The sequence below is a fragment of the Diorhabda sublineata genome, chromosome 11 (assembly GCF_026230105.1).
Source record: "Diorhabda sublineata isolate icDioSubl1.1 chromosome 11, icDioSubl1.1, whole genome shotgun sequence".
NCBI classification, from domain to species: domain Eukaryota; kingdom Metazoa; phylum Arthropoda; class Insecta; order Coleoptera; family Chrysomelidae; genus Diorhabda; species Diorhabda sublineata.
In genome coordinates this window covers 9306319-9334014 of record NC_079484.1, presented here as the reverse complement: position 1 = coordinate 9334014, position 27696 = coordinate 9306319, and the positions used below count along the sequence as shown (strand labels likewise).

At 32.8% G+C, this 27696-nt stretch overlaps 1 protein-coding gene across 1 annotated transcript; it reads left to right on the top strand.

Annotated features, from left to right (window-relative positions):
* Positions 1–119: 119 nt before the first annotated feature.
* LOC130450253 (2-oxoisovalerate dehydrogenase subunit beta, mitochondrial) lies at positions 120–25444 on the top strand. Its single transcript, XM_056788550.1, has 7 exons — positions 120–542; positions 10796–11076; positions 13950–14105; positions 17291–17462; positions 22594–22739; positions 23180–23266; positions 23905–25444. Exons 1-7 carry the CDS (start codon positions 398–400, stop codon positions 24043–24045), a joined length of 1128 nt encoding a protein of 375 aa, XP_056644528.1. The 5' UTR covers positions 120–397; the 3' UTR covers positions 24046–25444.
* The last annotated feature ends 2252 nt before the right edge of the window (positions 25445–27696 follow it).

The window sequence follows — 27696 nt, the reverse complement described above, 5'->3', positions numbered from 1 at the left end:
GACGACTCTGTATGTTTTTTATGCAAAATAATGCTGTCTTGTCAACCAAAGCATATGATATAATCTTGTATTCATGTTTTTTTATTGTTTTTAAATATTCAGATATTAATTTCCAGACTTTAAACTAACTCTGTATAACACACATGTTGAAATCTTTACTACTTTTAGAAGTCCACGTTCAGTATAGTAGATTACCTGTTAAAGTAAAAATAAACGATTCAATAAGTTGAAAATGAATTCTTAATAACCCGTATTATGATAATGAGTTTATCAAGGTTATTGTTTGTGTTCTGTTCGACAAAATTTATACTCGGTTATCAATAAAAAGATAGCATTTATTCAAAGACCAATTTCACTTACTAGTTTCAGTTGTTTGTTGTTAACGTGCTTGTGAAAAATGTCGTGGAATAAAAATTGTGTCAAGTTTTTAAGACGAATAGGACAATTCAGTTATTTAAACAGAGAGATTAGAGTGTTGAATGGATTAGTTAATAAAAGAAATCATTTTGTTTATGCGCCTGATTCGACAACTTCCATAAAAGGTAATTAAATATTATCTCCATGTATGCAATGAATAGAATTTCTAGTTTATGAACGACTGAATCGACGGAGATTATAGTTCAAATTAATAAATAATGTGTATGTTGACATTATGATTGAAGGATACGAGGCAATGATATTCAGATATCGGTAATGATGAAATTGTGCAGGAAATACAGATACGGACTAGTAAATTTCTTTATATTTGCCAATAAGGTATAATTACGATTATGTTGGGAAATGAATATAAGACAATACGGTAAATAATTTCATGTCAGCACGTATCTCTTCCACTATAAATATATACAGGGTGCTTTCTTTCGCAAAGAAACAAATTTTGCAAATAATTTCATAATAACTTAACGCGTAACGATATGTGATTAATAACATTATTACCAACTAGCTGTGCCCGCGATTTCGTTTACGTAAATAAGAGTTTATTTTTATAAACTCTTATTATTTAATACCAAGGATAAATATAATGAATGTTTGATATAAACAGATCATATATCAAACTTATAAATCTTACGACATAATGTATATGTTAGAGGAAAAGTGGATTCTCCACTAAGAGTTGACTCTTCCTAGGTTAAGTCGACTCTTACTGGACTTTTTAGTAAAAGTTGATTAAAATGGAAAAGTGATAAATTTTGAACAACATTTACTAGACAGAGTTGACTAGACCTAGGGAAAGTATACTCTTACTGTCTTAAGTTAGTAAAAGTTGACTTTCCGTAAGGAAAAACATTCTTCCTAATAAATAAATAAAAAAAAATAAAATAAGAAAAAACAAATAAAAAGCAAATAGAAAAGCAAAAACTCCAAAATAAAAAAAATTATTGGACAATGTTTATTATTTATTACAACAAGGTAAAGATTTGTGACACTTTGAGCTGCATACTACATCATTCTTTTTATACATGCACTTATTAGATTTGCATTTAGTGTGGCAAGAACATTTGAAAAATCCTTGTCCATTTCCAAGCGATTGTGAAGTTGCAACAGTCCATAGGGACCAAGACCCTCTTCTGTTTATAAATTTGTCAATATCTCAGTAGGTAGTTTTGAAGTGCAGTGTTTTTCATAAGTTGAATAAACTTTAAGCCTTCACTCCATTTTGATGTTTTATGGTCTTGCATCCAGGTGGTTATCATATTCTCTATGTCTTGGTTGGCTCTCTCAACACTAACTTGACTTTGACTATGTCGCGGTTTGCCATGCACCATTTTGAAGTGTGGCCATACAGTAACCAGATTGTCAATAATTTTATTAACGAATTCTCTGCCATTGTCAAATTGTAAAATATAAGGATCGCCTAACAACGTAAAAATATCAATGATGTTTTCACATACTTAGTTTGCAGTCTTTGATTTCAGTGGCCTTAGCACAACAAACTTTGTTAAATGATCCTGGTACACCATTATAAATTTAAAATCTCTATCGGGTTGCGACTGGAAATCAATCAAATCCACTTAACATCGAGAATTCATTTCCTTGAATAACAAAGGCATTACAGCCAGTCCTTTCTTCTTATGGTTCAATTTTTAAATACAAGGTTCGCATAAGCTTAAAAATAGTAAAATGTCCTTTGTGGTTACATTTTGAAATTTTCCTTTCAATTGCTCAATCATGCGATCTCTTCCTCCATGTCCAGTGGATATGTGTGCCTCCTTTAGAACTCCAAACAGCTCTTCATCAAAAACATAATACTTTATGTTTTCTTGGTCTGTGACAGGGTGAATTAGTTTTGTAATACCGCTTACTTCAATAATATCATATCATCTTAAAAACCTAAGATCATTGCTTTCTTTTTTACTTGAGGTTTTTAGACTTCTGACTTTTTCAATGTAGCTGTCGTATTTCAATTTGGAAGCCGAGCGTTCTAGATTTAGCTTTTCTCGAAACACTTGTTCCTTGGAGTCTTACACTCTGAAAGCGATTATTAAAATTTAAAGACACACTGAAATTAATTGTAGTCCAGGAAACGAAGCCAAAAAGCTTTTGTATTGAATTAATTGCAAGACTAGCAAGGCATCAATTTTTAGAAACATATCATGGAAACAGAAACAGTGAGTGATCTGGAAAAAACGATTAAAAATCAAATAGTATCTGTAAATGGATCATTCGAAACTTGGGAAACATTTCAAACTTGAACAAATAACACTACTGGAATCTATAGATTACAAAATATTACTTTTCCGGTATATCTTTGCCTTGAGCGGCATCAATGAAAGAAAAAACAGATTCCGCCTCGGTTTTTGGCTGTCCAATTAAAGTAAGATCGCTCAATTCGGAGAATCACGACACACATTAGGTAGATAACTTTACAACTTCAAACTATTTCGTTTACTGGGCTATTACCTAATGAAGTTTTATAACAAACTGCAACTAATTATTGAAATATAAACACTTACTGAATCCTTGGTCGCTGTTGTTAATAGCATCAAATAGACACTTGAACGGGAAGACAACGGTAAAGACAATATGCGCGCGCAGTTATATGAGAAGAGAGACATCTCGGAATAAACTTTTACTAAACCACAGTAGGTATAGTTAACTCTTCCCAGGTAAAGTTGATCTGTTTATTCTCATCCAACTTTTACTGAAACTTTTAGTAAGATTTAACTCTTCCTAGGCAGAGTCAACTCTCCCTAACAATCTACTTTTCCTGTAACATATATACAAAATACCAGTTATATAATAAGTATTTCCAATACCTCTTTATGTTGGAAGTTTGGTTTGTGGATGTCGGGATGTATACAAATAATTTATTTGCTTCACTCACTCGGGAGAGAGCAACGTATAGTTGGTCGTGTGAGAAGCAGCTTGCACCAAGGTCCACCCCTGAAACGCGTAGAGTCTGCCCCTGTGCTTTGTTGATAGTCATTGCATAACCAAGACTAACCGGAAATTGGACTCGTTTCAAATGAAATGGAAAGTTGTTTGGTATGAGAGGGATTCTTGGTATAAACACTCGCGTTTGCTGCTCACGATAAGAGTTCAATCGGATATTTCTTTAGGTGGCCGTTACCGCGGAGCGTGAAATAACATGGCGCTCTCGATTTGTGTATTGTCGAGCTACCTTTTCGGTAAGGGTTTCCAAAGAACGACTTAAAGCTTGGTGTTCTCTAACCATAGAAAATCTTGTTTCTCGATACTCATTGGATTCCTGAGATCGAACTAACTTTAGTTTTTTAGCCCCTTTTGTGTATTGAGAAGATTTTTTCGGCATTATTTGAGATTCCTGCACTGCATACAAACGTAATCCCCTGTTTTATTCCTAGATAATCCTCTAGAGCTAACTGTTTTTAATAAAAAAATATAATACCTACTCCAAAATTAATAAAAATGAATTTTATCACTGAAAACCTTCTTTAATCTGAATATTGTGTAACGGTTTCATTCATTCCATTCCTAAAAAGTGGTTTTCATTTATCAACCTTATTAAATGTATATCACCAGTAACTTAATACTTACTATATATATTAATGTTCAGAAAAATCTGTAAAGGAAAATGAAAAAAATGGGAATAATAACAAATATTTTGTTTCTGGCACAATGTGGTGAGCATAGACGCGCCCCGACACTTTTGGAGTGCTCTATGAGCCACAAGAATGAGTGGAATTCAAAAAATCCACATATAAAATTGATCCTCAAAGAAAGATCTAAAAGATTGTTCTGAGGTAATTTTACTGAAAAATTGAAAAATAAAAAGCTATTGAGCGAAAAAAGAAATTGTTGACAAAATTTCTGCACTTTTTGCTAGTAACTTTTTAAATTCGCGATTAATGGCAAAAAATATTATTAACAAAATTGTAGGCAAAGCAATTTGCTACAATTTATGGCTTCGGGAATTTTTTGTAGTGACAATAGTTTGTGAGATATCGTCCAAAATAGATTCTCACCCCTTTATTTAAGATGACGGCTGGGTTACAAGAGGTAGAAAATAAAATTGCGTCTTTAGAAAAACGGACTAATGGACTAAAAACAAACCAATGGACAGACGCCGATTTTTCAGTTTTATTATAGTACGAGGATATATTGAAAAATTCTTAGCCTACTATAGAACCAAACAAAATTTCAATGTTAATATATTTTATTACTCAACATATTCTCCTCTTAATTGGATAAATGTATTACAGCAAACCTGCAACGTCTCTAGACCTTTCAAAAAAAATGTTTCTTCGTGCTGTGTAAACCAGACCCCTACAGCTTTTATTACCTCCTCGTTGGAAGAAAATTTACGAACTTTTTTTCAGTTGAGGAAAGAGATGATAGTTGGACGGAGCCAAATCTGGTGAATAACGGGGGTGTTCTAGCAATTCAAACCCTAAATTTTGCATGGCAACATGAATTTTGTGTGCAGAGGCGTTGTCCTGCAAGAACAAAACACCTTTGGATAGCTTTCCGCGTCTTTTCTCTTTAATTTTTTCCCGTAGAGTGGTCAGTAATATCGAATAGTAATCTCCAGTTATTGTTTTACCTTTATCCTAAAAATCAATCATGATTACTCCATGGCAAACCCAAAAAACGGAGGCAGGAACTTTTCCAGCAGATTTTTGGACACGAAACTTCTTAGGAGAACCAGAATGTCGACATTCCATCGATTGTTGCTGTGTTTCTGGATCATAGAAATGTACCCAAGTCTCATACATAGTAACAATTCGGTTTAAGAAGTCTACATCGTTTTCAAATCGAGCTCAGATCGAACGCGATGCTTCTACCCTTGCACGTTTTTGGTCAACATTCAAACATTTGGGGATCCATATTACAGCAATATTTCTCATGTCCAAATTGACGTGAACTATATGATGAACGCGTTCGTATTAAATATTCAGTGCCTCAGATATCCGTTTTAGCCCAATTCGACGGTCTGATAAAATCATGTCATGAACAGCATCGATATTTTCGGGGACTGACACAGGAACTGGCCTTCTCGATCGGTCATCATCTTCTCTGGTTTACTTTTTTGACGTCAAACTTAATATTTTGTTTATACATGGAACTGGTCTAGGCTAACTAGATATCAATACATCGTCGTATAGAAGATAGATTAATCAAAAAATTTTTTATTTCCAACACGCTTATATTAGCTTCATCTCTATGTAGATTTATGAGCTTGTTTGTTTGTTTGTAACTCTCCTTTGTGGCTTATCAATATATATATATATATATATATATATATATATATATATATATATATATATCTGTATATCTTTTGTTAACCGTTCGTTTCTTTTCGGAAAAGTTTTTTATAAATTATCACTGCAAATTTTCTTTTTACCTCGAAATAAATTTTACAACTGTTGCCCTCTGTTGGAGATTTAACATGTTGTTTCAGAAGAATTCTACATCTATGCATCCATTCATTATAGTTTTAAGTGTATTTTAACAATTATTTTTATTTTTTTGTTTATTTTTTTTTGAGACAAAAAGAAATAATTTTGTTATATTTCTATGTTATTCTGTTTTTGGTTTGTTGTGAATTAAAGGGATTTACGTTTAAACGAGTTCACTTTGTAATCTTTCATTGCTTCCGTATTGAAAACATTTCCGTTCCGAGTGATATTGACCGAGTTTGAGTGATATTTGAGGTAACATTCTACGAATTTTTTTCTCACATACGTTTTTCTTACTTTGATACGGCTAATACTTCCTAATTGATGTGAAAAATAATGTTAATAACAGTTTCCCTAATAGGTGGATTGATCGGGGAGTTCCATTTGAATGGCCACCACGTTCCCTTGAATCTCTCCTAAAATACAATGAATTTTTTTGGGATATCTTAAAAGTTTGGTATATGCACCACCGGCAAGAACAAGGAAGGAAATAATCGATAGATAAAATTTCCATTGTGGCGCTGTAAGGCAGAATCTTGGAATGCTCTGCCAAGTTCAAAGAAATATCCTCCGTAGACTCCGGAAGTGTGTATAAATGAAAGGTGCCCACTTCGAATAATCATTATTGTTTTTTTTTGTTTCGATTTGTTGAGTAGTAGACTAACCAACCAAAAGTTTCTATATTTCAATTTTTCGTTATGTTACACCCTGTATATCGCTAACTTTGGCGTTTTCTACGTGTTATAGATGGCGTTTATCAACAAACTTCGATTTAGACGTTACCGGCGGTCTAGGCGTAGTTTAAACTTCAGCTTAACATGAAACGGAGGACCTAACTTTTTCATATTGTTCACATTTTTACAATATTATGAAGGGTTTTGGTACAATTATTGAAGATTCTCACGTTATAATTGATGAATTCGACGATGATCATGAAGAAATTATCAACAATGTTGACGCTCCGAAAACAAAAAGTTATTTGTTCTGGAGCGAATCTTTAAATTGTCCTACATTTTTAAATTTCTCGCGGTTCTATCGAGAACATGACCGCTTTTGTTATTTTCATCATTAAATCCTCTTACCAACTCCTCTCAAATTTTTTCCTTTTCCTCACGTATCATTTTTTTTATGGTTTCGACTGATTATTCGAATTTCTTCACAAGGTTAATCAAAAGTGTTTTGTTTTTTGTTTATAAAATTCTTTTAAACAATTCAGCTCTAAAACAAATATCGGAAAAATTTTGGTTATACGTATGATTGTGATAACTGGCAGAAAAATGTCTGTGTAATAGCTGTAAAATAGAGAAATCTTGTTTTTTCTTGGTTTAAACAAGAGTTCAAATCATAGTTTAATCTCCAGCTTTAACCTAGATTATAAAGTTGTTTCAGGAAAAGAATATTCTCCGAAAATGTATCCGTGGTCACAATAATTTTTATCCAAATCTGAATTAGTTGAAATTGAGTTAATATAAGTCAATTCCTTTTGAAAGCTAAGTTTAAAACACCACCGTTTCTAAAGGTGGGTCGTGGGAATAACAGCACTAGAGTTTTTTGAACATGAACCAGAAATCAAACACAACACTACTGTCGATTGATGAAATTATATGCGAGAAAACTGTGCCGACACTCTATTACGTAACTATTCAAATTGGGGAGTCAAACACAGCAGTACGTTGAACAACAGTGAATTTTTGAAGGAATATATCGTGAAAGAACCATCGTAGAACGTTTGCTGCTCAGTTATTATCCATTATAAAGTAAAGTTTAGTTCTCCAGCGACATCTATTATATCAGACGAGTGATAAGGGAACTTCTCCTTTTTTAAGAAAGGTACGTTGGGTTTTATGTGGTTTTGATGAGGACATTTTTCATGTGAGGATTTAGTAGGTTTTTCCCTGATATAGAAAAGATTCGTTGGCAGGGATGGAGTTGTAATGGATGGTAGAGTGATATATATTAGAATGAAAAATAAAAGAAAGACAAAAATGCCGATCAAACAAACAGTTTTTCGCAGAATGCGGGTAGACCGGTGGCAGGTACAGCTGTGGCTGTATTATTGTCTATTATTTGATTAGTGAACCAGTTTACCAGGCTACAGGAAAACTGCAAGAAATACGCAATACTGACGATCGACGAGTGATGAAAATACAACAGTATTTATAAGTTAGGTTAAGATCATTATATGGTAAGCCATACTGATAATTTCGTCATACAGAAACCGTCGAAAGTATTTGGCGTCATATATTCAAGTATTTGTCAGCTTTATTAACTTAAACGAGTAACTCACCGAACTATTTTGTTTGATTACAACAAAATAGAATATGAATTGACTATAGGTTGACATTGTCGAGTGGTATAAGTAAAACGAAAAAGATCCATATCGTGTGTTAAGACAAACAAGTTTGAAACTAGTATCGAGTTAAACCGATTATAATCTGAATGTTTGGAAAGTAATCGTTCATCACGTTCCCGCTCATAGCTATATGATAGGATCCTTTCTACTTTGGTATATCAGTGATAAAATGGGATTGGTTGGTGGGTTGTTTCGTTTGTTTTTGTTCTGTTGAACTTTGAAAGTTATTAATTCCGCTTATATGGTTATATATGATTAATTCTTATGAAAAGCGTAATGAGGCGTTGATTTCCCATATTTTTTGGCTGTTCAACAAAAATATATCTCATTGATTCTAAAATTTGTTAGGAAATCTGTGTGTGTTTGGAACTCGTTTATAACTGCTCGATAATGTAATGTTTCTTATTCATTTAAACATTTTTTATATAGTGGAGTGCATTTTTAAACAAAATTTCTCATTTATTTGATTTATTTATACACTAACGCATAATGCATTAAACTAATCACTATCCACTAAAATATGCACTAAGATTTATTATTAGACGCTTATCCCTAAATCTCAACAAATTAATGTTTACTTATATCTCTCTATATATTTGGGGAGTACATCTGATTAGTTACTGAGTTATCGCTGTAAACAAATGCCCGTTTATACGTTTATACAAAATGGATTTCTAGGTAATTCAAGTTCTAGAATGCGAAAAAAAGGCTTCTTCGAATCTGACAGCTATAACATACTGAAAATAAGTTCAGGACCATATAAAAAAATTGTCGTGGTATATAAAAAACGTGAATAGTCCCTCTGGAAATTTGCCAAACTTTAGATTCTATTAACGTAACAGAAATAGGACCGGCTTCACGAACTAACTCATGGACGAGTTCGTGCCAATAATAATGTGACAAAATATAAAATCTATTAATTATCTTAATAATAAAGAGCTGTGAACATGAGAAAACTATAACATATGAGCATAAAGTAATAAAAATAGTTTGTTGTAAATATTAAATTTACCTCGTAAACAGAACTTGACGTGCAAAAACTCTGATATAAAAACTCGTACTGGAAAAGATTGGATTGATACAGATCCGGATTTTATTGTGAAAATAGTTACTGAATATGAAAATTTAGTATACGACTATTACCGTGAAACAGGAATTTAGAGTTCTCTATGAGAAACCAGTGGTGGAACTCGTTTTAAGAAGTCCGTCGATCAAAGTCGGACATCAAAGTCATAGTTATTGTTAAGTTCGTCTCAAGGGGAAATTTTGTAATTGCACAAGTAGGTACTGATGAGTTTGCGTGACGATACTTGGAAAATGTGCCAACGGCTCAGTTATGCATCAAGACAACGTTATTTCGGGAGTTTTTGGCTGCTAAACGTCTTACTGACATTTAGAAATCCATAGCAGAGGCGATGTATATATGTATGTATGGATTCGGGGTCTCGTATACACTCCAGGACCCAAAGGATCCATTGCTGCGATACTGGAGAACCCTAGAATATGCGATGGCTTCAATTGCCAGAGATCTTCGACTTTTATTTCTTTAGACGTTTCATCGGCTATGCAACAAATGGTATTCGATCTTTAAACTGTATAAATAATTTGTACTAATATTGGATAAACAATTAGTATTTAGTTGGATGCCAACAGCTTTTCAACGAACAACGTTAATAATAAAGAAAAAAAGAGTGTAAATCTAGAATAGAATCTAATATTTTTTGATGCAAACAATAAAAAAGTTTCAGGAACAAAGAAATTTATTAAAAAGTAATAAAATCCGTATCAACTACATATCCAATAGAGCAGAACGAATAAAAAGCGGTTAAAAAATTAATAATAACTCAAATTTATGAATATTAAAGATAAGAATATGAAGGCGGGATGGTTGCAGCCCCCAACTGAGTTCTAAGATGTTGTAGTTTAATTTGGTGTGTATATGGTGGTGCACCGGTAGTATTTAAACTCTAACCTGGCAGCTGTAAAAATGCTGGATAAAAAAACAATATGTGGTATCACTGTTGGAAATTATTAAAGAAGGAATGAGTAGGAGGAAGAGATTTTAATAAAAAGGAGCTCACGTGTTTATACGAAAATAAGTATACAAAATTTGTGAATACTATATGTTAAAAAGATATTGGAAATTTACTGTATTTTCTTTTAATTTTGAACTTTTAGAATGTAGACAGAGGCCGTTTTAGTAACGACACGAGGTTTTATTGAATTTTTTAAATGAATTGGGATGTCGATAACAATAGATAGATAGCATGAAAGTGCATGCAATTTATCATTGCTGTAATTATCCAAAGAAATAACTCTTCTTCCCATTTATTTTTGCTAACTCTCAAATGTAGCAATTTAAATAAATGAATATGACTTGTATTTGGATGGTTTGTACATGTAAACTAACAAACTTGTACCTTGGACGCAATAAGTATAGCACCAAAACGACAGTTGCGATCGCTAGTTGTTGTATAAATCGATGAGCTTAACTTCATCTGCATATTCTTGTGCTTAAAACATGTTGTACTAACTGACATCGATTTTTTTGTTTATGTTTCAGGTGAAAAGCAAAAAATGAACATGTTCCAATCAATAAATAATGCGCTGGATATAGCTTTAAAGACAGATGATACAGCTTTAGTTTTTGGTGAAGATATAGGCTTTGGAGGAGTTTTCAGATGTACACTCGGTCTACAAGAAAAGTACGGAAAACATAGAGTATTTAATACTCCTCTTTGTGAACAGGGTATAGCAGGTTTTGGTATAGGTGCGGCAGTTATGGGTTCCACGGCTATAGCAGAAATGCAGTTCGCTGATTATATATTTCCAGCATTTGATCAGGTATAAGTTAAATAGAATGAATGATACAATCTTCTGTTCTAAACTATTAATAATTTTTAATAACATAGGAATGGATCATAAATTTTAATTGGCCATAATTTTCACACAGCTCATTTGATTTTTCAAATTTTTCCATAATGCAGTACACTACTATTAAGCATTCGACTGGTATTAGCTAAACTTAGAAATTCTAGGACCGGCTTTGAAAAAATTTATATTCGGGATTCGTATTGAATATTGTACCCTGAACAATATTTATATGTGATTTTCAAACTAAATACATAACCAATAAAAACAAATTTGTGACAGATTTGTCTCATTTTTATTCAATTTTTGGTGAAAGATCAAATCTTATCAAAAATAGAACAACCATAATGACGTATGGCATGATGGCAATCCCAAAAAACTTAAGCAAAATCTTTTCCAGCAGATTTTTTGACACGAAACTTCTTAGGTCTTGGAGAATTAGAGTGTCGCCATTCCATCGATTGTTGTTTTGTTTCTGGATCGTAAAAATAGACCCAAGTCTCATCCATAGTAACAATTCGGTTTAAGAAGAATACATCGTTTTCAAATAGAGCACAGATAGAACGCGATGCTTCTACCCTTGCACGCTTTTGGGCAACATTCAAACATTTGGGGAACGCGTTCGTATGAAATATTCAATGTTTCAATGTTTCAGAATTCGTTTTAGTCCCATTCGACGGTCTGATAAAATCATGTCATGAACTGCATCGATATTTTCGGGGACTGACACAGAAACTGGCCTTCTCGATCGGTCATCATCTTCTCTGTTTTACTTTTTTGACGTCAAACTTTACACTGACACTTCTAGTAAGTTATTGTTCGTTGCTATGGTGACGCAATATTTTGTTTATGCATGGAACTGGTCTAGGCTAACTAGATATCAATACATCCCCGAATTAAATGAACATTCTTGCTTTTATGCGACATACACTATAGAAATAGAAAATATGGCTCCTTGCCTATCAGACATCCAACAAGTTGGGAAGTATACTCGTATATCTTTGCTCTGATGCTTAAAAGATTGCGATTCTCGAAAAGCTGCTGGAAACAGATTTTAAAATCAAGAACCACTCAAGTTCGGGAAGTGGTAATATATCAAACGTAGGTTTTAAAGGATATATTTCGTAGATAGGGGAGGAAATATAAAGAGAGATACGTGGGTGTCAGAGCAACCAGTAACAACAAAATACGTAGCAAAATCGGTGGAACTGAATAGTTATTAAAAAATTATTGAGCTGCCACAAAAAATGGAAGTAGAATGAAAAGCGTGTTCATATAGTAACGTAACTTGCCAATATTTATATTTCTGTTAGGTTTACAAAAAAGACGTTTTTTGAAATCATTCAGGAAATTTTGTAAGCTGTTTATATGTCGTATCTAATGATACACTACCAGTCAAAAGATTTTGCCCATCCTATAGTTTACGTGATAAATAATAAATAAAAACAATACAATTGATTTTGTTATTTTTATTTTGCAAATATAGATAAGAATATAATATATAATAATAAAAATACAGTCTGTGATTGTCACATATTTAAATTTTTGATTCATCGATGTTATCCCCTTTTCCTTTTATTATTTCGGTGCACAATTTTGGCATTCTCTGTAATAATTTCGACGAATAATCATCATTTATTTGTTCTCCAGGATATTAGGATATTCCAAAGATTTGAAGTAGATCTAGGACATTGCTTTCTCACTTGCTTATCCAATTTGTCCTACAACTCAATCTTGTTGAGGTTGAGCGACTGTAACGGCAAAATCATTACTTCCAATACATTATTTTCTTTCAAATACTCTCTGCACAGATTCGATGAATGCTTGGGGTCGTTGTCATGCTGAAATATACATTTTCTGTCAATAAGGCGCTGCCCAGAACATAAATGTTTATTATAGCCCCATTTTCTTAGAATCCCTATCAGTTCTCCAGTCGCCTGTCTAAAACTTCCACAACCCATCACCGAGCCTCTGCGGCATTTTACTCACCAATAAAATAAGTTCATCTTTAGCAGTTTTGGTTTTTCGAGACCGCCCAGAACGTTTTCCATTGCCAAAACCCTTGGGTGATGCATATTATTTCCCGTTGTAGTCCACGGCGCGTCGAGGTTTTTATAGACTATAAAGGTATTGCAAATTAAAATATCGATACATTTGATTATCTGATATGAAGATATTCTATATGACATAATTTGGAGCTATTGGATTTATTTTTAAAAAATCATAGATGTTAGAGAGTGCAGAGCTAATACTTACATACGGCAATAACTAGGTTTCAATCCACTCTAAAGTACATTGACATTAAATGAACTGGTCTATATTTTCAGATGTTACTCAAATGTATTTTTTCTACGAGGAATAATGAAAAAATTGCGGAGAAACAAAACTTTAATCCGTCAATATAGCTACGAGTCTTAAATCTGGCAAATAAGGCGTATAGGAATAAACACAGAGGACTTTTAGTTGCAAAAAACTCGTGTATCAAACGGTTGTGAGTGTTTTGAGTTCTTTTTCTGGTACCTGTATTTTCACATCGTTTTCCAAACATTCTAGTATCCCAATCGTATGTTTCAACGAACAAATCTATCCACTTTTTGTGAATTTATATCTGGTGTTCATGTCGAAGGATGTTCCAATCGTTTTTCGTCCTTAACTAGTCCATAAACAGTCACTGTAGCTATATTTTAACATTTATGGAGTTTTTTTGGTACCTCTTACAAAATTTCATGTTAAAACATTATCAAAAATCCATATTTCACGTCAGATAGCGCAATCATGATCTCACTGAAAGGTTTATCATATCTTGTACATAAAGAAATTCTGAAATCAACTTATATAATTTTTAGATAGTTAATGAAGCTGCCAAATACAGATACAGATCAGGAGGATTGTTCGATTGCGGAAAACTTACCATTCGCGCTCCTTGTGGAGCAGTAGGACATGGAGCTTTATACCATTCTCAGAGCCCAGAAGCTTATTTTGCACACACACCTGGGTTAAAGGTAAGTGAAATAATATCAAGCAGTTATCAAAAGGAATTCATGTTCTCCCATTTGCTTCCGTGTACGGTCCCGCCTATTTTAATTCACGAAATCGTACGAATAAAAGGTACTGGTAGGAATAAAACTACAACTGTACCTACACTTGGAATCCTTGGTAACTATTGTATGAAAATCCGTTACTACACAAATATAATTTACCTACACATACTCATTCCTTGTGATACATTTACAGATGCCCAATTGTTTTGCAGTATCATTAATATACCAGAATTACGAGTCCACCATAATGGTTGCAATATTATGAAACTCTTTATGATAAATATAATTAAACTTTCTTTGATTATTCTTTGAAACTCATTGTATATTTAGTATTGTCTTGGTTTTGTCCAGATTTGTTCGTAATGTATTATTATGTTATATATGTTTATGAATACAAACTTATTTCTATAAATTTCAACTCCAGGTACGATTTTTTGGGTATTGTTTTAGAATTAAAAACGTACATAGATTTTTTATATGAAAACCTGTATTTTCCAACATAATTTTCACTGGTATTGAGAAAATTTACCATATCGTTCAATTAACTTTCAAATTCAATCTTCTAAGAATTCTACCGCCTGTTTTGACAACCTCTTTCAACACAACTATTTTGACATTGTCATTGTTATCGTCGTTTTATTCAATTTGAGAAACCTGTGGCAGTCAGAGAGGGAAACAATAGAACTTATGGCGAGCTGGTCCCAACCAAATGCTCTGATCATATCTTTGATACGATTAGTAACATGTGGACGGAAAATTATCGTGAAACAAAATGATACCTCACTCAGCATGTCACGATGGTGTTTTCACAATACGTTGTACAACTTGGTGTCTCCCCACATCTACGTTGTTTAAACGTGACTTCTGGTGTAACGTTGGCACATATGTATATCACCATTTATTTAGCTTATTTATCGTATTGCAAATAGAATGTGAAAGACTAAACCCTTGGTTCAATGCTACTCTGGGAACATACATACAAGTGATCTTATACTACATACAAGATAATTATTGAAATAATAAACAATAAATGCATAAACTATTTATTCAAACAACGTGAGGAAACACTATTATTCATCTATTTCTTCACTTTCGGTTCTTGTAGTTGACCAATTCAGAATAGTATCATAAAATTCTTTTAATTGAAGGATATATTGGATTATTTTTTGCATGTCATTCATTTTTATCTCATTTTTGGGTATTTTAAACTTACACCAGATTTTCTGGTATTTTCGTATTCGTTTTTGGAGCAAAATGTAGCTTTGATGAAATCATAGATGAATTCAGAACATTAACTTTTATGACATAACTATATTCAAAGATTCTGTATTGCGAGATATTAGATGATTTACAGCTTTTCTTGAAACATCACTGCCATGAGTTTTTAAAATCAAGTATGTAGTTTGAAGTAATCGAGAAACCCTTTTTTTGTTGCCAAAATAAGACTATATACATACTTATGTCATTTCTCCTAACGAGTCATTTTGTTGTCCTAATATTTCTGTCACATAGTAAAAACGAATGTCCACGCACTGGAAAGTATTGATATATTTTATTGAAACGATTCATTGCAACAAAAGTAAGAAAGAATCTTATGATCGTGTTATTCTTTGACATAGGGATCCATATTCTTTATGGTTTTCCACAATAAACAACACACTTCATCCGGGCCCCATTCACCCTCATGGTAAGTCTTCAAGTTGTGAACACAAAACACTTAAAGCCATAGTTTTCTTAAATAAAACATTTCTTGAACTGGGATCTTAGGAATACGCAGAGTTAATATATAATCAAATACGATGACTTCTCCGTCTTTTCTTTTCTGAAACAATGTCAAAAATTCTTTTTGTTTATTATAAAACTTTTTAGCACGTTTATTATAATTTTTTCCACAACTGCCACTCTCTTCGCATTCTCATTGAGAAAATTTTTATTTTTGCTTCTACTCGAGCTCTCCTCTTGTCAAGCAAACGTCTACCTGTGGCCGACCAAATCTGTAGCCATGATCATCATTGAAATATTTTCGGTAAGTCGTATTTTACGCATTGATATAAGGAGTATTTTTTCCACGTTTAGGTTCGCTTCTAAATATTGTTTATGTTTGCTGCTGTAATAACATGGTTTTAGAGGAAATGATCGAATACGTTCATCAAAAGTTGCAATTGCTTCGTTTAGTAAAACATTATCAATGTTTCCCTTCCTGTTTATCTTCAGGTAAATTTCCCTTCGATTTAAGGGAGGTAAGACGAAAAACACACTAACTTATTATAGCATATAAAATGGAGAAAACGTAACTGTATGCCTTTCATGGCCAAATATGTAAACGTACTGTCACATTTTTTCGGTTTTTCCTGTTTTGAGCGGAAGCGTTAACCTTTGAGTATTCAATAAGATTATCAAATATAATTCTTATTCTTTTACCGATCGTCCACTGTAAACTAATTAAAATAACTGCTGTTAGTGCTGTTTTTCTCCATTACTAAACGTCTGAGTACAGTTTTTTACAAACATAGATTTAGATTTAGCCGACACAACCTTCCAGTACTTGTATTCGCATAAGATTGAACAAGTAGACGCTGTGACCTTTGCTTTACTTTGTACAAATTGTATTTCTAGCACGTCTTCTCTTCTTTTTCGGAGTCTTAGCTTTAGACTCGTTATCAAATAAGTCGTTGCAGCTACTTTCACTAGTCATATCCAAACTTTAACAATGAAATAAACAATTTTTTGGGTTAATAATCTCCACAACGTTAAACCAGTGTCTCAAATACAACTAAAATGACGACTAATTTGTCCGTTACTATTGCATCACCCATCAAAAGCAATATTATTTTATATATCGAAAGAAACTGAAAAAAATAAACAATACTTCTAAAAAAAAATAAAGGTTTTATTTCTTTCTTCCGACTAACGGTTCTTGTGGCCTCACGAATCTATATGAAGTGAATGGTTTTTCATTACATTCTTAAGACTTATTATTGAGCGCCACGTCTATAGAAAAAAAAATTTAGCACGTGTCAGAGTGGCTTTCATTACCTTCTTCCAATTGGTGGTTCAATTATGAAAAATGTTTCTCATGAGTATTGTGTACAACTCCTTGAAAAATATGCATTCATATAAATAATAACATAAAACTTTGTTTGAAGATAGTTATTCCAAGAGGACCAATAAAAGCTAAAGGACTTCTTCTCAGTTGCATAAGAGATCCAGACCCTTGTTTGATATTTGAACCAAAAATTTTGTACAGAGCTGCTGTAGAGGATGTACCTGTAGCTGATTATCAATTACCGATAGGGAAAGCAGATATCATATTAGAAGGTAATAATAAATATTATTTTCTACAATAAATTCTTAAATTATATCAATACACTTAAAATCATCCGATTATCAAATAAGAGTTTATACTATTAGACGATTATAACGCAAGCAACCAAATATTCACTATGTAGCTTTACACTTATTTGTGTAACATTTTGTTTCTGGCTATATAATAATGCATGAACTTTCTTTCAGTTCATAGTTTAAAATGCTTTCTCTAGTTCTCTCTATATCTATTATTTTTATTATACTCTTTGACAAAACTACAATATTTCCTCTGCGCAAACTACTGACAGGTTACATGAGTAGGGTAAGGTCACCTAAGGGTACGCACATAACTTTGTCTGGGTTATAAATTAGTTATATTCAATCAATTTTCGAATATTAATATTTATTCAAGTGAAAAATATATATGAATACAAAAACGAATCAAAACTTAACGAGTTTCTATTATGGTTAACGAAAAATAAGATAAAAACAAAATTTTCAAAATGCGTTCTTTCTATTGGATCTCATTCCCCCTGAAGAGTACGCAGTGTGTTATCCAAGAGTACAAAGTTAACCTAAGAGTACGAGGTCAACCCCTTTTCGGGCACAAATCACAAAAATAATCATACAGTCCTTCATATGCAGTGCAAATATCATAAAACCATTTGTAAAGGCTTTGCACTTTATCAGGTCTGTTTCTGGGGGCTCATAGTACACTTCATTGCACGCAGGATATGTTCCACTAATTTTTCTTGTTGGAATACATTTCTATTTTTTTAGAAGATTGGGATTAATCTGATTTTCCTTTTTTTTATTTTTTAGTTTTTTGTTCAAGTCTCTTTTAATAGTTTGTCTATTTTTCTCCTCCAAATTTTGATCAAGTACTGCCTTGAAGGGTGTGCTTGTTAAAATTTCCGACTTCTTGCTGGTAGCCCAATAATTACTATACTTAACTATAAAATTTACAGCCTTCCACTTCAGATGAGATGTGATGATCTCCAATTATAGTTGATTTAGACTGTGATTTTTCTATTTTGAATTTGTTTGTCACGTCTCTGAATATTTTGGTAGAATCATATGTTTTCATGGGAATGTAATAAAGACTTAACTCATACTTACTATAAGTACGCAGACCACATGGCCCAGGTTGTGATGATTCGTTTCTTTTTTTCTGGAGTGGATATGTTAGTTTCACTTGCCGTCAAAGAATGGCCTGAAAGTAAAATTTACATTATGGAAATTCGTTTTTCAGAGGTAGCGTTTGCGTATACTAAAACTGTCGAGACGTTTGGTGCATTTTTCAAAAGCGGAACAAAACACTTCCTCACCTTCTAATACTATCAAAATATCTTGTACATTTTGTAAGAAAACTATCGGTTATGCTGACAGGAGCAAAAACAACGTCGTTGAAGAGGATTGTAAGGCCCTATATCCGTTGCTGAGAAACAGTGCTCAATATTATTGATTGAAATCGTCCTGGTATTAGCTTTTCCAAAAAGTGAAGCCACTTGATATATAGTAATGACTTTTCCTGGATTCATAGTCATCCATCTGTCACTTTCCTGATTGTAGGCTGATTTTAGGGCACCAAAAAATCCGACATCGAGTGGTTGTAATCTGTGACTACAATGAGGCGGGAAATTAAGAAAATGTATAGCATTTCCCCTGCAAAACGATATGGCTTCGAGACTTATATGTGAAGATCGATTGTCCAGAACTGAAAACATGTACAACCGTACATTGTTTTTATACTGCTTCAACCATATATCGAAATAGTTCAGAATTCATAAAGCTACTTTCAGCTAACATCATGATTGTATCTTCAGGTGCCCAATAAAGTAATTCTTTTTTCTCCCTCTTTCTGAGATAAATTAACGCATGAGGTATATGATATCCTCTGTCGTTTGAACAGCAGACTGCTGCAATCAATTGTCCTCTTTCCCCTGATACCACTTTCAAAAAATCTTCATACTTGAACTTTATGGTATGCTCTAAAGCTTACTTTTTCCGGTTGTCTGATAGCTTAGCTAAGTTATATTTTTGGCAAAACGTTATGTAGGAGCCCATAAAATCTCGATTTGAAAATATTTCGCTGTCCACTGGATATGTTCCGGAAGTTTTAGAACCACTTAAAATATTGCTGGGCGTGAAAGCTCGAGAAAAAGCAGTTGGCAGAATCTCTGGTACTAAGTAATTATCAAACGTTTTTCCTTCATTACTAAACAACTAAAATGTTTTAAGAGGTCCATACATAATCAAGTGGCTGGAGTTTCTTTAATGTGTGAGGTGGAAAAGTTATCATGATAATTCCAGAATCCGAAACATTTTCGACTGCCTCAATGAACAAATGTGAATAGTGATTGTCAAAAAATTTATAACGCGAAAAGTTCTTTGAACATTTGACAAACCTAATAAAATGGTCAAGGAATTTTAAGAACAGCTATTCATTTGACCAGCCAAATGTTGCAGGTGGTGCGCCAAATAGTATGTTGTCCATAAAAAAAATATCATCCTTGGCGGAATACAGTTTCCAGCAGCATTAACTGCTGCTATCATAGTCATAAAGGCTTCCCTCTCGGATGATGTTGCACTTCCTAGTTGCTTAATTCCTTTTGGTGCAACTATTTTTGGAATGCGATTGAACAGTGCTTACACCCGTCTAATCTAAATTCCAAATCGTCTGTCTGTCTGCTCGGACTTATTGCTTCGGGTTTTGGAATTGATAGAGTGTTTTCCCTTTTAAGAAAACCGCACATCCACTCCTCACCAGCGATTTGTTCTGCATTCCATGTAAATGGATATTCCTTTTTATTCACCACAGCAAATTTATAAGCTATATGTCTTACGCCTTTCTTAGTTATACGCCGTATTGCATTAAAACAATTTTTTGAATATATTATATTTCCCCTTTTATTTTAATTTTTTTTTACTCCTGAATACACTATATTAATATTAAACACTTTGAAAGCCTGCCTAAAGATCATTTTTTTTGCTGGATCTTCAATACATAAGGCTTCTTTCAAGGCACCATATAGTGTTTCCTTTTCCCGATTTCGTGGACAAAAACACTTCTAGTGGTTCGATTTATATAAAAATTTGTTTTTCAAAATACAAAATGGCTGCCATTTTTATTATAAAATGTATTTTTTATTTTAATATTGGGTTTTTTATGCTGGTTACTTTTTTTTGACTGTAATTTAATTACATAATATAATGAATTGTGCTTATTACTAAGAAATTTTTCGAGAATAACTTTCTCTGTATTTTCTAAAATCTTTATTTCTGGCTTCCTGTGCATCTTCAGACAACTCTCCGATTGGCAGCTCGGCAGCTTCGATTATTTGCGACCCGTGAATGAGAACTTTATGGAGACTAGTTGGCATATACCAGTGATATAAATAAACATATAATCGAGCTGTTTCTAAACAATAATGACTGAATGCTTCAACGTCGACTGCAAAACCACATGCAAGTACTTGCAAAATATGATGGAATCGCAGAATCAATTTCAGATCAACACCAGTAATTATTGAAACTGTTTCAGACGATTCAAAAAAACGTCTAGCAGTGTTTCCGTCAATCATGGTTCCTGTTCCTTGTTTCGGAATGTCAACTATTAGCGATAATTTACTTTTCAATCCATCTTGAATGTTTTAAATTTTAGCTGAATAGCTTCTTCAATTGCTAGCAATTTATCGCTGATTGGGGCAGCTCTAAGATCTATCATTAGAAAAATATTTTGTTTTGTTAAAGATATTTCATCCATAATGAATTTTTTCATTTGAAATTATTTGAAAATATGGAATTATAAAAGAGAATTCATAAAACGGCAAAATCTATGAATGAAACTTGAAAGTAATTTTCCAAAAATGAATGCGCATTAAAAGGGGCAGGTATAAATAAGTCAGAAGCCATTTAGATTATCTCTAATCCTCAATGGGGCCGAACGTCGAAATTTTTCAGCCGCGCGCGAGCAAACTAAAATGGCGCTGAACGGTGCTAGCGCGCCTAAGAGCGGCTAAATTTGCAATAAATCGTAAGTTTATTTAGTCCTCTAAACGATCCGCTCAACTTTAATCCAGGAGAAGGCGGGAGAGACAACTATGTTTTCATCTGAAAATTATGTAGGGAGAAAAAAAAAAGATTTTTTCGAGCTGCATTCTAATGCGCATTTAGTATTAACTGTTGTAAATTTCAATTATTTTAAAATTATTATATAATCTTCTTACCTTAATAAATAACATCCAGAAAGAATTTTGTCAATCGGTCAACTATTTAAAAAAATATTCACTATTGAATTGTGCTCCATCGGAAGAGCGACAAGCGCGCGGAGCTTGTAGCTGCTGCAAGGGTCACTTTCAAACTGTTGTCCCGCTTCAGGTAATCGATTTAGGGACCTATCCTTCAGGTTTCTAACGTACCGAAGCCCCATCTAGAGGACCTGAACAAAAACAAACCGGAATGTTGATCTTCGGTTTTGGCATTTTTGGCCACGAAATCGGGAAAAGGAAACACTGTGCACCAGGATTTACTGAATCTGTCTTTTTACTAGCCTGATTTCTGCAAAAAAAACCTAACCTCCTGTACCATTGGACGCGTTCCAAGGTACATGAGGTGATTTTGTTTTAAGGTACAAGAGGATGCATTTTTCCTATCAATTAATTTTATAAAGGTTATGTTCAAAACAAATAACAAAACTGCGTAATTACTTACCAATAGTCGCAAGTTGTAAATAAAAAAAAAACACTTATCCACAATCATTTGCCGTAAGCAAAAAATCTCACTCAAATATTTACTTAAATGACTTAAAAACAAGTTTTCTGTTTTACTGCTATAAAGCGCAGCCGACTCACTGCAGACTATACATCTATGAATAGGAAATAGACGTTCCAATTAAGATCATTTCTGGATTTATAGATGAAGTCACTGATTTTAAATTTAAATCGTTTTAAGGTACTATGTTCAAGGTACAACTGTCTCCCCCACTTAAATGAAAAACGAATTCCTTTTTCCCCTGCCTTTTTTTCTTTCATGGTATTGAATTATATTATTTGGAAAATTGTATTTTCTCTGCAGTGTACTGTTTGAATATTTTTATTTTTGTTCATTATTTTACCAACGGACTTCGATATGTATATTTCAGGAAACGATGTTACTCTCATTGGATGGGGAACACAAGTTCATGTTCTAAGAGAAGTGGCTGAAATGGCAAAAAAACAGCTGAAGGTTTCTTGTGAGGTTATTGATCTAGTCTCCATTTTGCCGTGGGATATGGAAACCGTATTTAAGGTAAAACACTTTTAAGTATACAGTGTGGAAAAGTCGAATGACTTAAATTAATTATATCGGTTACTCCAATTATTAATAAGAATTTACAAACTCAATTCCATTTGAATGACAGAGCCCGTAATTTTTTAATGATTAGTATGGCATTTTCATATGTCGTTTCGTTGATAAATGTTTTTGTTTCTAAAGTTTATTATAAAATCACCATAGAAAAAATCGTATGATTATCTAGCTTTGATACAATACATTCAAACAAACAAAATTATGAAAGACAAATAAGAAAATAATCGAAAAACCGCGAACGTTTTGACAAATCTTCTTTATGAATATTATTCGAACATCAGGTGTGACAATCCGTTCAGATGTAAATGATCAATTCTTAGCACTTCATTGCCTACAAGTATGATTGTTTAGAAATAGTTTTAAAAATATTTTCGTTACAGTCTGTAAAAAAAACCAAACGAGTTCTGGTATCTCATGAAGCACCTCTAACAGGAGGATTTGGAGCCGAATTAGCAGCAGCAATTCAGGTACGTACATATAGAGAATATATGAGAAAAGGTACTTGAAATATATTCTAATTTCATATCAATAATAGACTGTAACTGCAAACTCTAAAATATTTTTTGGTATTGCTCATGTTTGTATTCAGCAAATCAAAATTAATTATCACATTACCCGAAGAATATTTATTAAAGTTAAAATTTGTAAGTTAAGTAAATCTCAACGAATACTTCACTCAATGAACTTGAATTCATATTGAACACACTGTTTTCAACACCAACACTCACAATTACACTGTCTGACGCGCGTTTCGATAACAAACTTGTCGTTTTCAGAGACCGAAGGTAAAGTCCAGAGACTAACTGTCTTTTACCTGTCTTCCAACTTGGTTATCGAAACTAGCGTTAGACAGTGTCATTGTGAGTGTTGGTGTAGTGGTGGTGTTATCAGTGTGTTCAGTATGAATATCACCAAGGATTTCAAAAATTCTAACTTAGACTTGAATTCATGTAGATGTCGATTTATCCTCTAAACTCTTATATGACAATTTACATGATAGGAAATTATTAAGACATATGTTTGTATTTGTGTAAGTTACAACCGGTAAAAATCAAATACCTCTAGCAGTATTCAGAAATAACTGTATAATATCTATCTTTTGCAGGAGGAGTGTTTCTTGCATCTTGAAGCACCTATACAACGAGTTACGGGTTACGATACGCCGTTCCCACACGTTTTTGAACCTTTTTATATACCAGACAAATGGAGATGTTTTGACTGTGTTAAGAAACTGATAAATTATTGAAATAAATATTTATAATTAGAATATACTTTAAACTTTAAGTCCAGTTTTTATTAGAGGTCGAATTGTCTGATATAAAATAATGTTACTACGCTTACGGCATTACGACATATCTTTATTGCAAAATTAATCTCATCATTGATACTTATCACCATTTGGAGTACACTGTATGAGGCCGGTAATGGTTAATAGAATGCGATCTAACAATTCTGGGGGGTGAATTAGATACAAAATTATTTTCCTTGCAGAAAAGTCTACTCAATGCGTTTCACTAGAAGGTGATTCTACCATTTTTTTCGGAAATCAATTGGAGAAGAATTGAAAAACTCCTTTAATGAGATCTGTTCAGCGTGGAAGGTAATTTTGAGCACATTTATTTCCTTATCTAATTCACTTATTCAGATACATAGACACTAAAATGAGGTGGTGTTCTATTTTTCTATCATAATTCAAAACTTCAAATAAATCAGGAAGAGAATTTTGGAAAAACTCTTCGCCAGCTAGCCAGATTTGTGGCGTCCAATCAAACAATGATCAATAATGACGACTCAAACATAAAGGTTTTCATCTTAATATTCATGATAATTATGCATATTTTTAATACCCCTACGAAAAACACAAGCCTCATCACTAAAAAAAGTTTACCTTTCAAAGTGAATAAGCTTATATACAGAAATTCACTCGCTGAACGAAGTAACGAGGTAACACTTATTGCAGTGTTTGGGGATGATATAGATGGTGTAATTTACATCTAAAAGTTCTCTGTACAGATAATCTTGATATGCCACTTTGACGAGATAAAGTTCTAGTGCTAATTTGCCGCCATCTGACACACTCATTTAAACAAAACGTTATCGTTTAACACTAAAAAACTTCCCTGTTCGTCGAGCCCGTCTTTTAACATAAGAAAGTGTTCCTCTGTGAGGAACCATACGATTAGGAAACTTCCTCCGATATTTTCTCACGCTTCTTCTATAGTTTTTCATTCGTTTGAAAAAAATAAACAATCTAAGTAATAGAAGAACTATCAATTTTGGTGTATGAATTCATAACCAACTCTTGACTTTTTTGTAACTTTTTAAATAACATTATTTATTGGAAACGTGTTTGTTTGTTTCTGGCGAAATTCGTACGAAATTTTATTCGCAGTGCGTATTAAAGTCACTCCGATGACGGAATATAAATCGCGCAAAAAAAATTCGCGAATTATTTTATAAACCCTGTACTTTATAGGCTCATTATTACATGTTAAGGACCATGTTTAATATTAACAAAACTGTAAACATCTGAAGTCATCCAAAACTTAGAGAAAGAGAAATACTTTATTTTCAAAAAATTGTTACAATTCGTAGACAGAAGCTTGTAAAAACTACTAAATAAAGATAAAACAAATGAAATAAAACTTCAATATACAGAATAAAACCATAACGAGTAACTAAATTATAGGTAATAGAAATGCGGGTAAAGATGATATCGATTTGATTTCAATTGGCAAGTGATTGTGCATTTTTTTGCATTGTAAAATGTTGAGCCCTTAACGAATTCTGAACGTGGAGTAGGTAGGAAAAGGTCTTGCTTCGCGTTCCTAAGTGGATAGCCGTGTAACGTCCTTTCTGAAATTGGAGAAGCGTGCTAACCAATTAGGCAAACGAATTCAAAGATGAATAAGGAAGGAAGAGTCAGAATTTTAAAGAAGTCCCCGCAGTGAGCCCTGCTGTTAAGTCCGAGTGAATATCTAACTGCTCTCTTTTGTTTAGAGAAGGTTAGAATCGCATCATGATTTAAGGGTGATTGGGTTACTAGATATAGTCCCATGGAGTGCTGTGAGATCAGGGCTGCTCGCTGATAGAAGGAGTGCAATTGGGCAATAATTCGAAGCTGGTTTTTATTTCCTCCTTAGTGTAGATTTATAATTATAGCAGTCTTAAGGCAATTGGGAAAAGTGCCATTTTGAAATGAAACGTTAATTAAAGTGGTAAGGTGATTTAATGTGCAATCGGGTAGACTTGAAAACATTTTTGATTTAAGTCTATCAGTTCCAGATAAGTATTTAATTTTGATGATATTAATTGTACTGCGAAACTCTCTAAAGCTACGGGCATAAAGAAGAAACTGAGAGGTATGAAAACGGATCATGAGAAAGAGTTATAAAATTTGATAAATTTTTGGCTACATTTACAAAGTAATTATTGAGGTTATCAGATAAAGTAGAGATTATGCTCAGTGAAGCCTTATTTCTTTAATCATTCACATGGACCATGTTTCTTTAGAAACATTACGAGAACAGGCCAGTCTCATATTATAATAAATATCTTTGGCAGCTTTTATTGTCTTATGATAAATTTTTCTGTGTAGTTTCAGGTAATTTTTGAAAAGGACACTAGCAGAGAATTTTCTTAGGTGCGTTACTTAGAAGAAAATAAAAAGACTACAAGCTGAAGAAATCCAAAATTTTCTCTACAGATGAATTCATTAAAAACGCGTCGATTAAATATATCTACTTGATAAAGTAAGTTAATACCATTTTCTATCACAAATTTTCAGATATTGACAAGACTTATTAATAAAAGCGACATCTTTTCTTTGGTTGTAATTTTTTTCAAATTGAAGTTATACTGATTATAAGAATTATGGGTGCGTCTAGAAGAGATGAACTTCAGAAATTGTAACAACAGATTGTAGTGACTTCTCAATACAAAAACTAATGTGCTAAAAAATTCACAATAACTGGTGTATATTATGATATTTATAAAAAATACCTTTTCTCTGAACAAATTGAACAAAATTATTTTTTGTAAAATATCCGAAACAAAATGTAGGTATTAATGAAATTGGTGTTACAGGAATTCTTGAATCTTCCAAATCCTGAGGTGTATACTGGCCATTGCTTCAGAAGATAATCAGTAACAATACTTTCAACTATATTTGTCACATTATTTCGCTATAAAGTCATAGAAAAAGTGTGTATTCCATACTTCATATTCGTGGGAAATGATTATCATTAATTGCTTTTTAAACAATATACTGGTATTACATTGACTCAAGTTATCTTGAAAACATGTTATGGCATCTATTACTGTACCTGAAGAACATTCATAAGAATCTCAAAACGGAAAGAACATGCTGAACAATAATATGTTTAGTTTTTAATTGACAAATTGTATTTCAAAACTCCGTGTCTCTAGTCTCTGAAAATATGCAGTATCTATATATTTCTCTCTGAAATCATCAAATATTTTGGCACACTATTTTTTAGTAAAAATTTGCTTGATGCTAAAATCAGTAAAAAGTGTTACTTTTCAAGAAAAAAAAAACGATTTTTTATACCCCTGAAAAATTTGCAAAATTTGGCTGCATTCCTGCATTTCCCTTAACGATATTATGTACTTAAATTTCTAATAATTTTTTCATGTTTTTCAGTCTGTTGTACTAGTACATTATGTTACTAGGAGTAGAAGGCTATCATTGTTGTGTGAGTCCACAAGAGTCCACAAACTTGACGGAACATACAATGGGTCTTCTGCTCCAAGTGACATATACTATTTTTTCTTCAAGGGTAAAAATAATTTTCCTACGACCACTTATGAAAATGATAGATTGCACACTCATTTTTACCTAAGGAAGTAGCTTATTTCACATTTGTGCTAAAAAATA

Coding starts and splice junctions, on each gene's coding strand:
- LOC130450253 (XM_056788550.1), top strand. CDS start 398: ATGTCGTGGAATAAAAATTGTGTCAAGTTTTTAAGACGAATAGGACAA. Junction 11,077..13,949: donor TATTTCCAGCATTTGATCAG/GTATAAGTTAAA, acceptor TATAATTTTTAG/ATAGTTAATGAAGCTGCCAA. Junction 14,106..17,290: donor CACACACACCTGGGTTAAAG/GTAAGTGAAATA, acceptor CTTTGTTTGAAG/ATAGTTATTCCAAGAGGACC.